Genomic DNA, 13,948 nt, shown 5'->3' on the forward strand with positions numbered 1-13,948 from the left:
ATCGACGGTATCCTCTACTCATGGGTATGTGTTATTTTCGCCTTTTCCTTTTTGCCACGCGCTCTGGCGCCTTAGCAAGAACGTACAATCTAAATCATTACGCACAATAGCGCAAAATGACGTGCTGTAACAAAGTTGAATGCGTCCGTGCCCCTATTCTGCCGTTCTCTAAGAGGTTGTATGACTCACTAACTATGTATTATGTAGCATAGCTAGAGAGCTAACGACATCCCCGATATGGTGACGCCTCAGAACTGTGATTAAAACCGCCTGCGCGTGGTGAGCTGTGAAGTCTGCACGACACTCACGATCTTGTCGAGGGCGGCATCCTCAGCCAGGGCCTCGAAGGAGACGGTGTCCCCGACCAGGTTCTCGAGGCCTCGCTCCTTGGCGTCCTCCAGGTACCCCAGAATATCTGCCTTTGAGGCTCCCTCAAAGAACGACTTCTGCGGGCTCTCGAACGATAGCAGCTTCTTTTCTCCTGCGAGCAAGAGGCACGCGTGCTGAAGTTTAGCACGAGATTCGACCTGAATGACCGCACCGAAATCGCCAGGAACGGGACGGTAACACGATCCAGAACAGGGCGGGCACCAAATATGCGTTGTTTGCTTTGAAATCACCATTTATTTTGTTATTTTCTTATTTTCTCTCATCTCTCGTACCACTTTTTACCTTCCCTAGTACAGGGTAGCCAACTGAAATTATCCTCTGGTTACCTTTCCTGGCTTTCCTGAACCTTTATTTCTCTCTCTCTTTCCTACCCCAGTTCAAGTGTGAGGAATAGCTAGGACGTGGTATACCTTACACCGTGGACGTCGTGCATCGTGCGATCAGTATGGCTGGGGTAGCTTAGGCAGTGACTAATGTCGGCCGATTTCTGCGCACATCAACATTAAAAGTGCTGGCGCATCCGCTCGGCGCACATTTTGAACGAAAGGCATGTTGAGTGCAAATATGGACAAACACGCAGTGAGAGGACTTGAAACACAAACAGGCCTCTCTTTCTGTTTGTCAATATTTGGTCTCAGTACGCCTTTTGTTCAAAACGGTGACCAACTACAGCTGTATTTGAGGCTTTTCACCACGCCTGAATGTCGCCTGTGAACGGTGCAAAAGTCTTCGGGTCTGAATGGAATTTCAAGGCCCGACTCCTCGCACTAGTTAACGCCAACCTGTTGCTTTCAGATAACGCCATGCTTCAAAGAGGACAAGTTCTTTGAGCTCGTACCTCGTCTTCTATGTAAATGACAAATTCACACTAAAATGAGGATGTTACAGCTGCCACTTCTTGTGTATGACAGTATTCTGTGGTTTAGCATCTCGAAATGTGACACCGTTGGTCGGGCCTCATTCCGTCAGCATTAAAGCGCGACGTGTCTTTCACAGCGGTAATCTTCGAATTTGCTTGGTTGTTGAGTGTGAAAGGGGGGCAACGAGCTGCTGCTGTGGAATAGCGGTTATGGGCTTTCAAAGGTTAATCCCTGAAGCCGTGGTTGACTGACGAGATCCGAGTGACTATACAAACGACTGTGGCCGTCGCTCCGGGACGTGTCCCAAATAGCATGCGTTGTTCCGGGAGGTGCCCTACATTCGTCCGGCGTCTTCCACTATATACGACGCCGCTCATAGCTTATGCTGTCGTCACACGAAGAACCTCGCTTAAAATTGTAAGGGGGGGGGGGGGGTGGAGGGGGAATACGGCGGCACATAGGTTTTCGCCACCGCCTTTTCGATAGTCTGAATGCTTGTTATAGGGTATACGTAGAGCATGGCGTAACAGTCGCCAGAAAGTGATAGATACCGCAAACGAGGTAGCGAAAGGTAGACTGCGTTCCACTCGATCGTTTTGATCGCGTTGTCGTTATACGGAGGAGGGTTTTTGCCTCGAGAAGAGCGTTTTACGGCGCGAACACTCTGCAGAAGGGTTTCCGGCACGCGGAGCACGCGTACAACTGCTCTGGCCATCATCTGCGGCGCCAGACAATGGTTCCAGCGGCTGCGCCCGGCAGCCATCAAGGACCATTAGAGGCGGGTCGTAAAATGGGCGCACGCAAGGTCCGATCAGGGTGCCGGAATGCGGTTGCTCGCAGCCTTGGCGCTGACTACCGCTCACCGATGGGGCAACCTCGGCGAAAGTGGTGTCCGCGGACCGCTTCCTGCGCGGCTGCCGACTAGCCGTACGACGTGAGCAGTCGCCAGGGGACATAACGGGCCCTTAAATAAACGGTGCGGGCTTAGAAGGTGCGTTCATCTGATATTCGTCGAAGGTGGTCTGACTTGATAATGGAATGAATGCCCACATGTGAAAAGTGGTGATAATGGTATAAGCGGGCGCGCAGCCTTTCGAACATCGCGTGGTCGCGGCCGGCCACAAATTACTGGGTTTCCCAAGCATTGTTGCGCACGTACATTGCCATCTCGGAACGCGGTCGTCAAGGAGAAGCTGCTGTTTTGATTGGATCGAGAGAGGGTGGCATGTCCCGGTGACGGTGGCACGTGGGGTAAATGATTTGCCATTGAGCATACGTATCGTCGACTTGTTTTCTGAGGAAGGGCACTTTGAACCGTGTACAACGTTGACAGTTACTGTCTACGCTGCTTTCTTCTACTCGGAACCTCCAATTTACTCGTCTTTAAAGGAACAGTTGTTCTTGTTGAGTGAAGAAAGCAGCGTGCCGGCCCCGTTAACAAGAACAGGCCCCGTACGCTGCTTGTTCTGTTTAGAAGCTGTTCAACCTCTAAAACACCGCGAGAATGCTTCAGCTGCATTTTCCTCTCTACTGCGGAAGAAGTTTTATAGTTCTGGCGCTCGTGCAGTCCAGGCGCGAGCTTTCTTGTCGCCAGAACTGTCATTGTTCGCCTTTCAGAACATCGTGTGGCCATTGCATAAGATTGCCAAAATGTGCCTCACGTGTCGTGGCCGTTGTGGCATTTCAGTGCTGGCAAGTGCGCGTACCTGCATAGGCTATGCGGTTGACGCGCCTGGAGACACTCACTGTGCTGCGGCTGCGGCGGGTGCTCGGGCAGCTCCTCGTACAACGGCTCCGGGGGCAGCTCGCAGTCGTCGTAGATGGGGCCGTCGGGCGTCGGTGGGCACACCGCCGTGGGCAGGGTGTCCGCGTACACGGGCTCCTCTTCCTCGTCGTCCTCGGCCTCGGAGCCGCGACCCGCCACGGGCACGTCCGACTCCTCTTCGCTCTTGAGCTCGCCGCTGCTGCTGCTGCTCAGCGACACGTAAAAGGTCGACGTGCTCTCCTGGAACAAACGAGCAACGCCAGTTAGAAGCACTCTGCCGCTCTTCGAGTCAGAATTCTCGGGTTACCACAGCGTTTCATTATGATACATTGATATGATACAGATACGATGACGTTCGAACGTCACCGTCTGCGACTGTGAAACCGTGTGCCAGTGGTGGCACCGATGCATGAGACGTGTACGCCCTATGCATCGGTGCCACCACTGGCACATGGTTTGACAGTGGCAGACGGTGATGTGTGATCTCAACGATCGAACAGGCATATTGTCATGAGCGAGAGTTGGTTACCGCGAGAACGGAGACTGAGGTGCATATCGGTGTTGTCTATAATGACGCAGCACAGCAGAGAACAGGAAAGATGTGTTACAAAAATTATCATACTTTTCCTGTTCTTTTTCACAAAAAAATTTCAACAGTGTAGTTATGCGAAACCGATTGTTCATGACACCACTTCGGTTGATTCAATTCGGTTTCGCAGCCATTGTACTCGTACAAGGGCTATTATTTGGATGATGTCGGACACGAGCGCTTTCCCATATCATCGCTGTCTATGGTCACGACGTCAGTCGGCGTATAGATTAACTGTATATTTTCAAGCCCTGATAAAGCTCGCCGTCTGCTCGGCAGTGAAACGTAGCATTTCATTTCCGACGCAATTCAAATCTTGGTCCCCTGCATTATCAACGAACTGCTTGAAAAATACATTCAAAGACAGCTATCTGATGAAGCAACACATACGCGTTCACTATAAAGTGTTATCGGCTGTAATGTGGAAAGTTGGGCGAGTTGGGGATAATCATCATACCGCATTGGTGAAGCAGCGCCCTGACCAGGACAGAGTGGAGAGAGACAAGAATATACTCGTTCTAAATATACTCGTTCGTTCTGAAATAAAGTAGTTACGAGTGCAGCGAGTGTCATGTATTCTTGTGTCTCTCCACTTTGTCCTGGTCAGTGCGCTGATTCACCAATACGGAATGATGTTATCGGCTGGTTATTTCCGTATTCCGTTAGCAATACAGTTACGCAGCTCACAACACACAGAAGGAGTGCACGTGGCCCATACCTTTGTCGGCGTAGGCCGGCGCTGTCGCACGGCGGTGTCGGCGGTCGGCATCAGGCTGAGCGGGGCGAACAGCGCCCGCGCCGAGTCCCCGTCCAGCTGTGGCGCCGAATGCCGCATGCGGGGCCGACGCTTTGCCGGGCTGCGGCGAACCGGGTAGCTGCCGCTGAGCCGGCCGTGCGAGCTGATCAGCACCCGGGTCCCCGTGCTCGTCTGCGTGGTCACCATCACGGTACCGCTGCTGTCCTCCTGCTCCGAGGTCGGATCGCCCTCGGCGAGGGACTCGTCTGCGCAGCGAAGGCCTGAAGTTGAAGGGACACGAACGAGCAGCACTAAATCAGAATTACTGCTGAATGGGCGAGCACTAAATCTGTGCATATATCGGTAAGTTATTATTTGAAAACTTTCATCTTTAGGTGAAAAACTGTTCTTTCAAATCTTCGCGTTTAGGGACGAATACGCTTTCCTGCATGCGTCAGGCGTGCTCTCGCGTGGTCTCCTGATTAACCGTATTTCTTGCATGATGGCAAGAAGTCAAAGCAGGCGCGGGAACGCAAGAACAAGCAGCTGACCGTTTGTTCTGTAAGTTAAGACAAATCCGCAAGTTAAGGAAAAAAAAAAAAAAAAAAGCTGTGTCCTAGTGCGCTTTCAGCGTGTCACAAGGCAATCCTGTAAATCTAGATCTCAATAATATCGCCACTGTGAAACCAAAACGGGAGTAATCCATCTTTATATCACCGTTCCAATCACCGACTTGTCCGCGAACAGTAAGGTCGTGATTTAGAGATGCGTGCGAAATATTGCGAGGTTCTTACTGGAGATAACTTGTCCCAGCATATGAATACTCTTAGTTGGTATCTCCAGTTAATAAACGGCAGATTTCATGGTAGTTAACTGCGGACAGAAAGTCGCGGTATCGTAACTCTCCAAGTAACGAATACGAGGCCGCCAGCTCTGTTCCGGCCGCAGCCATTACCGGTAAGGCTAAGAAAGAAAACAAAAGCGAAAACCACTGCCCCTAAAATCTGCTAGTGTAAGTAGAACCACAATTCTTCGACACTCAGTGTCTTTCATATAGTCATGCACTCATGTAATAGCTAATGATGCTTCATTTCAGTACCGTGAGTTAATAATCGTATTTAATTATCTGTCGGTACATACAAGTGCGTCGCCATGCGCGAATGGGCGTCGTCATCGCGTGACGAGCGAAATCAGAAATTAGCGCTGTTTGCCAAGACCCAACCAGAACAACAGACCAATCAAACCTCAAGGACGCACAAATGGAATCGAGCTGCAAAACTGCGTCTGTGGACACTGTTAAGGCGGTGACGCCTGATTTATTTTGCCACAAGGAGCCGCTCCGAAGCCTGCTACTTTCCAGGTAGACATTATCAGACAGGGCCCTTTGTTAGATGGTGTCGCGCACTGCGTTCACACGCAACTTCTCGATAAAATCGCGCACTCTTTCCTCCATCCTTCGCCTGCGTTGTCCTTTTGGGAAGCTCACACGAAGCACTTCATCTCCTTGCATCAATTGAGTGCGGTCCCGCGTCGTCCAAAAGAAAGTAAAAAAGAAAGAAGCATAAGCCAAACAAAAATACGCTTCTCCACTTCTGCAGCACACAGTTTGGCTACGCTTCCTATAGGCAAGACCTTGGCGTCGGCGCTGTAAGTAGTCAACTCTAAACCACTATAATAACGTGACGGTGACCGGTGAGCCAAGGGAGATTTACTCGGTTGCCGGATTAGCGCGACGCACTGCGCATATGTCAAGCCCGCGCGGACGCAAGATCCAAGGGGCTGATTGCTTTAAGAGTGTTTGATGCTCGGGCCCCGCAATCGCGGGCGCCGAAGGACCGACCGGTTGAGAGGAAAATCCGGTGGCAACAACCTTGATTTTCTTCTTCATTATCATTTGGGGCTGTGACTCACAGCGGAAAACAGATGCGCTATAGAGCTGCCTTCGCTCTGTTTACAGGAAGGGTGGTGTCAACAGATTCTATGCGGGCTCCGACGAATCCGCGGTGGCGCGCGCCTCTCCAGCATTATACCGTGAGCACGTTTTGGTTTCTGCATGAGACACACCGCATTGTGCTTACATGAACGTATGAAATATCGTCTAGATATGCTGGCAGCGAATCTTTATTACAGGAGTTTCGTTTGCTACCCTGCACAAGGGGGAAGGGGAATATAAAGTTGCCTGCTCCTACAGTTCTCCCACTACGTGATGCCTGCGGCTGAAAGGATGTTCCACATCTGCTGTCATGGTCGTGAGGGGCACTGTCTGACACTCTCAGCCCAAGGCTAGATCTATAGTGCGCATAGACGAATACCCAAGAAATTGTCCGGGCTGACTGCCATCGCGGTATCTCAATTGTATACATAGCATCGCACGCGTAATGCGGAGGATGTGGTTTCTGCTCCCACCTGCAATAAGCTGTCTTTTCGCCCACTTTCGTCATCTCCTTTCCTTGCTAGTTTCTACATTTTAATTAGAAATAGCAGTTCATATCATCTAAGCTTTCTCTGGCTGCATTGTCTGTTGGCTTCATGTGTTTGTAACAAAAAAAAAATCGAGTCCCTCGGTTCCCCTTATTCTGTATAGGGATATAGCACAGGGACATTCTCGATGGTCTAAGCGACTTGTCAGGCGATGGTAGAATTTGTCAAGCGCACTGTGACACTGTACAGGCTAAAAGCGAATGCCTCATTTACTTTCCTCCTATTTATTGTTTTTGCGTTTCTTGCTTCTTGCAGTAAGTGCCACGCCAGGATTTTGGCTATTCTAACCTCTCCAGCTATCATTAGAGTCTGATCTCTCTCCACGACTTACTCATAAAATGGTGGCGGCCGGCAAATACCACGTATTGCAACAATGCTTTCCTTCCTCCCTTTTTATTCAAGACAATTTACAAAGGAAATTGTGGGCGAGGTAAAAAGTGCGAGAGGCGTAAGACCCGGCTCACGCTGACGGCGCAGCGAATTTAGTTTAAGCGCTTGTTGCCACCGCAAATGAAGAATAACGTCGGCGAAAATAGGCGCTAGTGACGCTGCCAAAGAGAAACAAAACGATATGGAAAGTGTAACGTGTTCTTACACTACACGTTAACCACAGGATAATACGGAAGCATAAGGAAGGAAAGAGTACATTGACTCGCCCCTGCCATGTGCGTGCACAACCATACAAAGGGAGACGCAGGGGAGAAACACAGAACGAAAAAGAGTTGCCCGCTACAAAATGAGTGGGCTGTGCGGCATGCGGCGACGACAATGCGCAGCGCCCTGCCAGCCAGGAAGTGCTCTTAAGAAGACAAAACGAAATGTTTCTTTAGAAAAGCGCCGCGCGCCCTTTTTTAAGTCCCTGAGGCGGATGCCTCGCGTCGCTAAGTTCAATGGCTCACGAAGCGGAGCGCTCAGCCGCGCACCGCACAATAGGCGACGCTGCTCATAACAGGCACGCCGCGCACTTATCGGCTCGTGATCGGGCTTCCCCCTTTTTACCTAAAAGAAACCAGCGGCCGAGCGTTTGTTGCCTTGGCTGCCTTTGCCCCCCACCGTCGTCGTGGCTTTGTTGTGGCCGCTCACGTCGGCTCGCCGGGCGGCGTTGAAGCAGGTGGGGCGTGGGTACAGCGTGGTCGAGCGGCGGGCCAGCCATCCCGCCACCGGCTGCTTTCTTTTGTTTTTTTGTCTTTCGTGGCTTCCCGCCGCTTAGCATAACGGTCGCGCGCGCTGCCTGTTCCCCTGTGAGGCCGAGAGGCTCACGCCCGAAAACGACCGCCGGCCGCTCCTCTCGGTGATCGGTTTGCTGCGTGTCACGGCGGCTGCGGCAAAAGGGGCTATGAATGGACCTCACGCGCCACACGTCTTGTCTCTTTTCCTTTTCATCTTTTTTTTTTCGTTTCCCTGAGTTTCCCAGAGTGGACGTCGTTAAAGGGCGAGTCTGTTGCAAGTGTACCAGGAAGGGAAGGACAGGCTGCTTGCACGTTTTCACTTTTATCGAAGTGCCAGTCAAACTGTGATTTCTCTTCACATGGCTTTGTAAATATCCACAATCAGCGAGCGTTCCTTGGCATTGAGTTCATAAACTCGTCCGCGGCAACAGCTTATCCTGGCTGACGTTATTCCGCAGATTTTCTGGGAGGGTAGTCGGCAAACTGCCAAAGGCTCAATGCAGTCGTATCAATGCAGTATCGCCTGTTAGCTAAAGACTACAACGCAGTCGCGAAGTTACTGTTGTATTTTCAGCGCATGTCCCAACCTTTCTTACTACATTGGGACCGTCTTAACAGATTAAAGACGAAGAACCACCACCGTGAGAATTCGAGAGGCCTCCAACAACACTGAGCGTGATCTGTCGTAGGGGTTGAAGATGCCTTCAGAAGAACGGACCCCAAGTGCGTCAGCTGACTCTCGGAACGTGTACCTCGAGTAGTTGCATTTGTGTCCCCGACGTATGTCCTGTATACGCATGGTGAGTGTAGATGTAGATGTAGAGCCTTGGTGGTAGTGGCACATAAAGTGGTATGTGCGCTCTTCAAACTTCCTCGTTCATTTCATTTCTACGCCATAGCGCGGAGCAGATGGGCGTTGGATGAAACATGGGCGTTTCAGCACACCGTTCGTGCTATGATCGGTGCGGGATGTCGAAGGCTAGGTGCCGTTCGCTTCATTTTTGGGACACCGAAGGAAGCCGAGAACAATGAGCGAGCTGCGAAGCTCCTACCTGAGGCTCGAGTAGCGTTCTCTATTTTCCTGAGCAGGATTTTCCTGAGAGGACTGCTCTTCCCAAACCGGCAACTCATTGTTCTCCGCTGGCTCTCTCATAAGCTTGCGCGCGCGATAACGCCACAGGTCGAACTCAGGGAACTGTTTTTCTCACGCCCCAACGAACCTATGGACAAAGCCCCGATGATCCTGCCAGCATCGACACAATCCGTATACATCTGCGACGGTGGCAAACCGATAACGACAGCCTTTGCAAAACTAATTACGATACTGCCGATATCTAAGACGATGCACCTTATCAGGAAGTCGTGATTTAACTCCCCACCGCTCTTTCTGGGGAGTTCCGCTCACTCACTCATCCACTCGAATAGTACAATCGCGCCTGTAGCAGATGTAGCATACATCCAGCCGATAAACGTTTCAGACGCACGAGGCTATACCAAGCCGGAGCTACTGCGCGTGGCCTTACTAGTGGATGTGTAACAAAGGCTGCTGGATCAAAAAGCACAAGGTCACGAAGCATACCGCGACGAGTGGACTGGACTCTTTTTTTTTTTTTTTCGCGTTCGCATAACGTCGCGTATGACATCAGATCGGGTTGCTGCTCCTCTTGTTCCGTCAAGAGCATAATGTCGATCGCAGTGGTTGCTGAGTGTTCTACTTTGGAGGCATACATACCGTTCATCCACACCATTCTCCAACCGCTCTTGGCATTAAAGTAATTTTCATCGTGGCCTTGACAATTCTCGTCAGCCCTATCTAACATCGTCTTGCCACCGGAATCTGCCGTCGTCACCTTCTTGCCGATGTATCTCATTACATAACAGAACCATCTCTATTCTCTGAACCTTGGCTCCGCCGTTCTCAGCTTTGACTGTTCGTCAGATGCAGTATAGTTTCAGGAGCTCGTTTCTAACTCGTCCCGAACTCTTCCAAATGTCTTTCAAATCAATATCAGTCGGCGAAGAGCCGCCCGCGCGCTTTTTGTGTGATCGGCATAGTAAACATAAGCCTGCCATCAGCCAGGAGGAGGGCGGCTGCCCGACATCCTGCTACTCTGCGGGGCAGCGAGCAATGATGCCAGCTGCCGGACACCCGAAGGACACCTGCCGCCTCGGCTCTACCGGCGCCTCGTGCGCCGTCCAGTCGTGGCGGCGCCTGACTACGGATGCCGACGAATCTTCCCATCGAGCGCGCGAACCACCAGAGCCGACCATTTCTCCGCTCGTTTCTTGACTTTTTCATTATGTGCCTTGAAGGCCGAATAAGCCCTTTCGTCGCGTGGTATAGGCCCCCGCTGCTCGATTTTTCTTTTGTTGTCTCCGTCGGGGTGTACAGCCCTTTGCCTCCGTGCTCCCGTCGGGCATCCGCGATGCGCTTTCACAACCGCTCGCTGATCGAGCTCGTTAGGCGGCGCGGGCCGAGGCACCTGTCGCTTGTGCAAGTCGGGTGGACCGCTTTGTCCGTGCGGGTTCTCGTCCGCGCCCGAAGGAAAATAGAAAGTACCCTCGGTGGACAAAAAGCTGAGACAATAGAGCTCGTTCATTCACGAGGAATGCTGGTCACGCGCACGCGTATAATGTACCACGCGTTCCACGGAAGACGCAAAATATACCTTAAGGTAATAGAGAAAAGGAAAAAGTTACCGGTGTCCGTAGCCGCGTATACGTCGTAATTGAATTGGGATAGCCGTGCCTGTGTTGACACGCGCACTCTTTCGCCACGGCCTCGGCGCTCTGTTTGCCGCATGATTTACCGGGCAACTAAATGCTGCAATTTTCATCAGCATTCAGCATAAGTAGCGTCGCTTTATACTATCTTAACGGATGGAAGAAATCATGATAATGTAGTCGGCGCCAGCTTCGGAATCTAGAGAGCTCATGGTTTGGCCTGGTTGATGCAACGACGCTTTTGCGAATGCAAAGAAGCCATTGAAAGGCATTCTTTATTCGCACTTTATACGACGTCCGGCGTCTCTCTTTCCGGGGCTGCGTTCTACAGAACGTTTTCAGAGGGGAAAAGTCCAAGAATCGTAGTCACATTTGTTGTTGGCGCAATAACAATCTATAGGCGTTATATGCAGTACTCGAAGGCCTGAATCGGCGTCTGTAATCGTGCTGTGAGCCATTGTGTATGTGCGCTCAATGTGCAATCTCTGCCTCTGTTTCTATGTCCTCTCCCGTGTATGGGGCATAGCAAACTGGACGTCGGTGCGATTGACCTCTCTACAATGCTTTGCACAAAAGGACAGCGCCGTTAGCCTTCCACCTGTACAGATACATCGAACAGGCGCTATGGCCCACTACCACTATGTGCTCGTTTACTTTGTATATGTGTGTTACGTGTATGCTTGTGTCACTTCAAGTGTCACCCTCATAACTTGTAGTAACATACTACACGTTTGGCCTGGTAAACGTCTCCAGCGCCTATACTAAAGAAAAAAACTAACGCAATGTAAATTAAATTTGCTGCGCTGTTCGGAGTCTAAAAAAATTAAAAACATTTGAAAACGCGCCCCGCACAATTATGCGTAAGTGTCAAATGACCCATTGAGCGAAATGCAGCTCCACTAACGTGAAACCTGGGGAGGTGCGAAGCATGCAGTGATGCACCGCTAATAGGCTCATACTGCCTTAAGCAATGGCTCATAACCCCGTAAACGTGGCCTCCCCATTACGATGACAGAAGAGAAGTGAAATTCTACGCTGGCATGATGAGCGGCAACGCAGCCAGCTGTGGAAGACGACGATGACGACGGACGCGGGAGCAGTGGCACGAGCGCGTGCCGAGCGCGAGCACGAGCCGCTTGCTTACCGTGACTACGACGACGGCGATTACGACAGGAGACGCCGACAGCACGGGCGCATAAGGTGCTTCGCACCTAAAACGTTATCGGTTACGCGCGCACACATATGCTCCCAACGCAGGTGCCTGCGAGACGAAAAGGACGTTGGAGGCGGGCTTCTCCTCACAAGACCTATCGTTGCAAAGAAGCCAGCTTTGACGAAACGATAAGAACGGGCTTCTCCACACAAGGAATATTATTGCGGGGAAGCCAGCTCTGGCGAACGCTGTGTGGTATAGTGAATCAACTGCAAGTATATGCACTCAGCGGAAGTTCTTGATGTGCGTTCGCAAGCACTATACGCAGGCTGTCGCATGTAGAAGGGGGGTATGAGGTTAGGTGTTATGTGCTTGAAGCCTTGTACCGTTGTTATGATCGGCTTGGAACTGCACCTGTGAAATGTGGGAATCAAGCTCGAGCGCCTTTCCCGTGACGAGATAATCCCCTTTCATCCCCTACGGAGCAGACGAAAACAGCGAGCTACCAAGAAGGAAAACCCGAGGGAGAGGAGGTCGCCAACTTGACCGCCCGACAGAGGTCTGACACTTCCACAAGTTCCCCGAAGGGGTCATCGGCAGGTTATGCCTGGAATCTGTATCTCTCCAATGTGGGAAGCAAGCCTCAGCGCTTTTCCCGTGACGAGATAATCCCCTTCAGCCCCGAGAGAGCTCTCACCTCTACGGAGCAGACGAAAACGGCGAGCTACCAAGAAGGAGGACCCGAGGGCGAGGAGGTCGTCAACTTGACCACCGGAGAGAGGACTTCCACGAAGGAAACGCCGGCCACCACGAGGGGATTTAAGGCCGTCCTGGCCCCCGTGTTAATCAGAACCGCTCGAGACTCAGATAGAGTCAAAACCATGTACCAATGAAGTGAATACAATCTTTTCTATTTTTCATCATCACGATGCCCGCCTTCATCGTCGTTTCCTGATTCCTGCGGTGACGACCCACCTCACCCGGTCGAGATTATATCAGCTGGTTGGCAGCAATGGGATACTCCACCCTTCGTCCTGGCTTCAGCAGAATGGTGAGCGCTTGACTTTCTTTGAGAATTTGCCAGGTTTTAGCTTGTGTGTTTTCTAAAACGGCGAATTAGTTTCTGTACGTGCAGGCTCCTGTTGAAAGCTTCCTCACGTCACAGCAGAGTAAGAAAGTCCTCGTTCGGGATTGACCATGGATTTGGGCAAACGGAAAAAGCCAGAGTTGTTATTACTTTGTGAAGAGCTGGGAATTGAGGTCGGGAAAAGTCAGAGAAAGCCACAGCTTATTGAGGCGATTGAGAAGTGCGGGGCTCTTGAGGACGAAATTTCAGAAGCATGGGAAGAGATAGAGAAACGAGCTGAGAAAGCTGAACAAAACGCTGCAGAGGAGAGGGAAAGGCAAAGAGCTGAGAAAGCTGAACAAAACGCTGCAGAAGAAAGAGAAAGGCAGAGAGCTGATCAAAAGGAAGCTGCAGAAAGAAAGGAACGCGAGGAACAGAGAGCTCACGAAATAAGGCTAAAAGAACTAGACGTGCAGCGGGATCTGGCCAGGCAATCAGCAAATAACCTCTCAATAGATGAAAGACGTTCAGGTGAAGTAGGAGTGAAGATAAGGGATCTCATGCCATCGTACAAGGTGAACGATGACATGGGTTTATTTCTCGTTACTTTTGAACGAACCTGCGAGAGAAACGGGTTGGCACTAGAGAGTTGGCCACAACAGATTCTGACCGTTCTTCCTGGCGAAGCAACCGAAATAATTGCGAGGCTAACGAAGGACGAGTCAGAGGACTATCAGAAAGTAAAAGCTGCGCTGCTAAGAAAATATCGGCTCTCAGCGGAGGCTTTCCGCCGCCGTTTTCGGGAGGCAGTTAGGACACCGGGCGAGTCTTTTCAAGATTTCAGTTATAAGCTGAAAGCCAATTTAATTGAGTGGCTAAAAGGGGAAGATGCGTTCGGTTGTCACAACAAGGTTGTGGAGCTAATCTGCAAGGAGCAGTTCTATGGGTCCTTGAGCGAAGAGATGCGCCTGTGGATTCAAGATAGGTCGGGCGAAAAGGACTTAGAACGTGCCGC

The 13,948-nt window shown here is 51.1% G+C and overlaps 1 protein-coding gene across 1 annotated transcript in view; it reads right to left on the bottom strand.

Moving 5' to 3' along the window:
• The window catches only part of LOC119442396 (uncharacterized), a 142,699-nt gene that overhangs the window by 14,398 nt on the left and 114,353 nt on the right, over positions 1-13,948 (bottom strand). Inside the window, 3 exon segments of the mRNA XM_049662112.1 lie at positions 309-481; positions 2,997-3,255; positions 4,323-4,621. Coding sequence (XP_049518069.1) covers positions 309-481; positions 2,997-3,255; positions 4,323-4,621 — 731 coding nt within the window.

The sequence above is a fragment of the Dermacentor silvarum genome, chromosome 2 (assembly GCF_013339745.2).
Source record: "Dermacentor silvarum isolate Dsil-2018 chromosome 2, BIME_Dsil_1.4, whole genome shotgun sequence".
Taxonomy (NCBI): Eukaryota; Metazoa; Arthropoda; class Arachnida; order Ixodida; family Ixodidae; genus Dermacentor; species Dermacentor silvarum.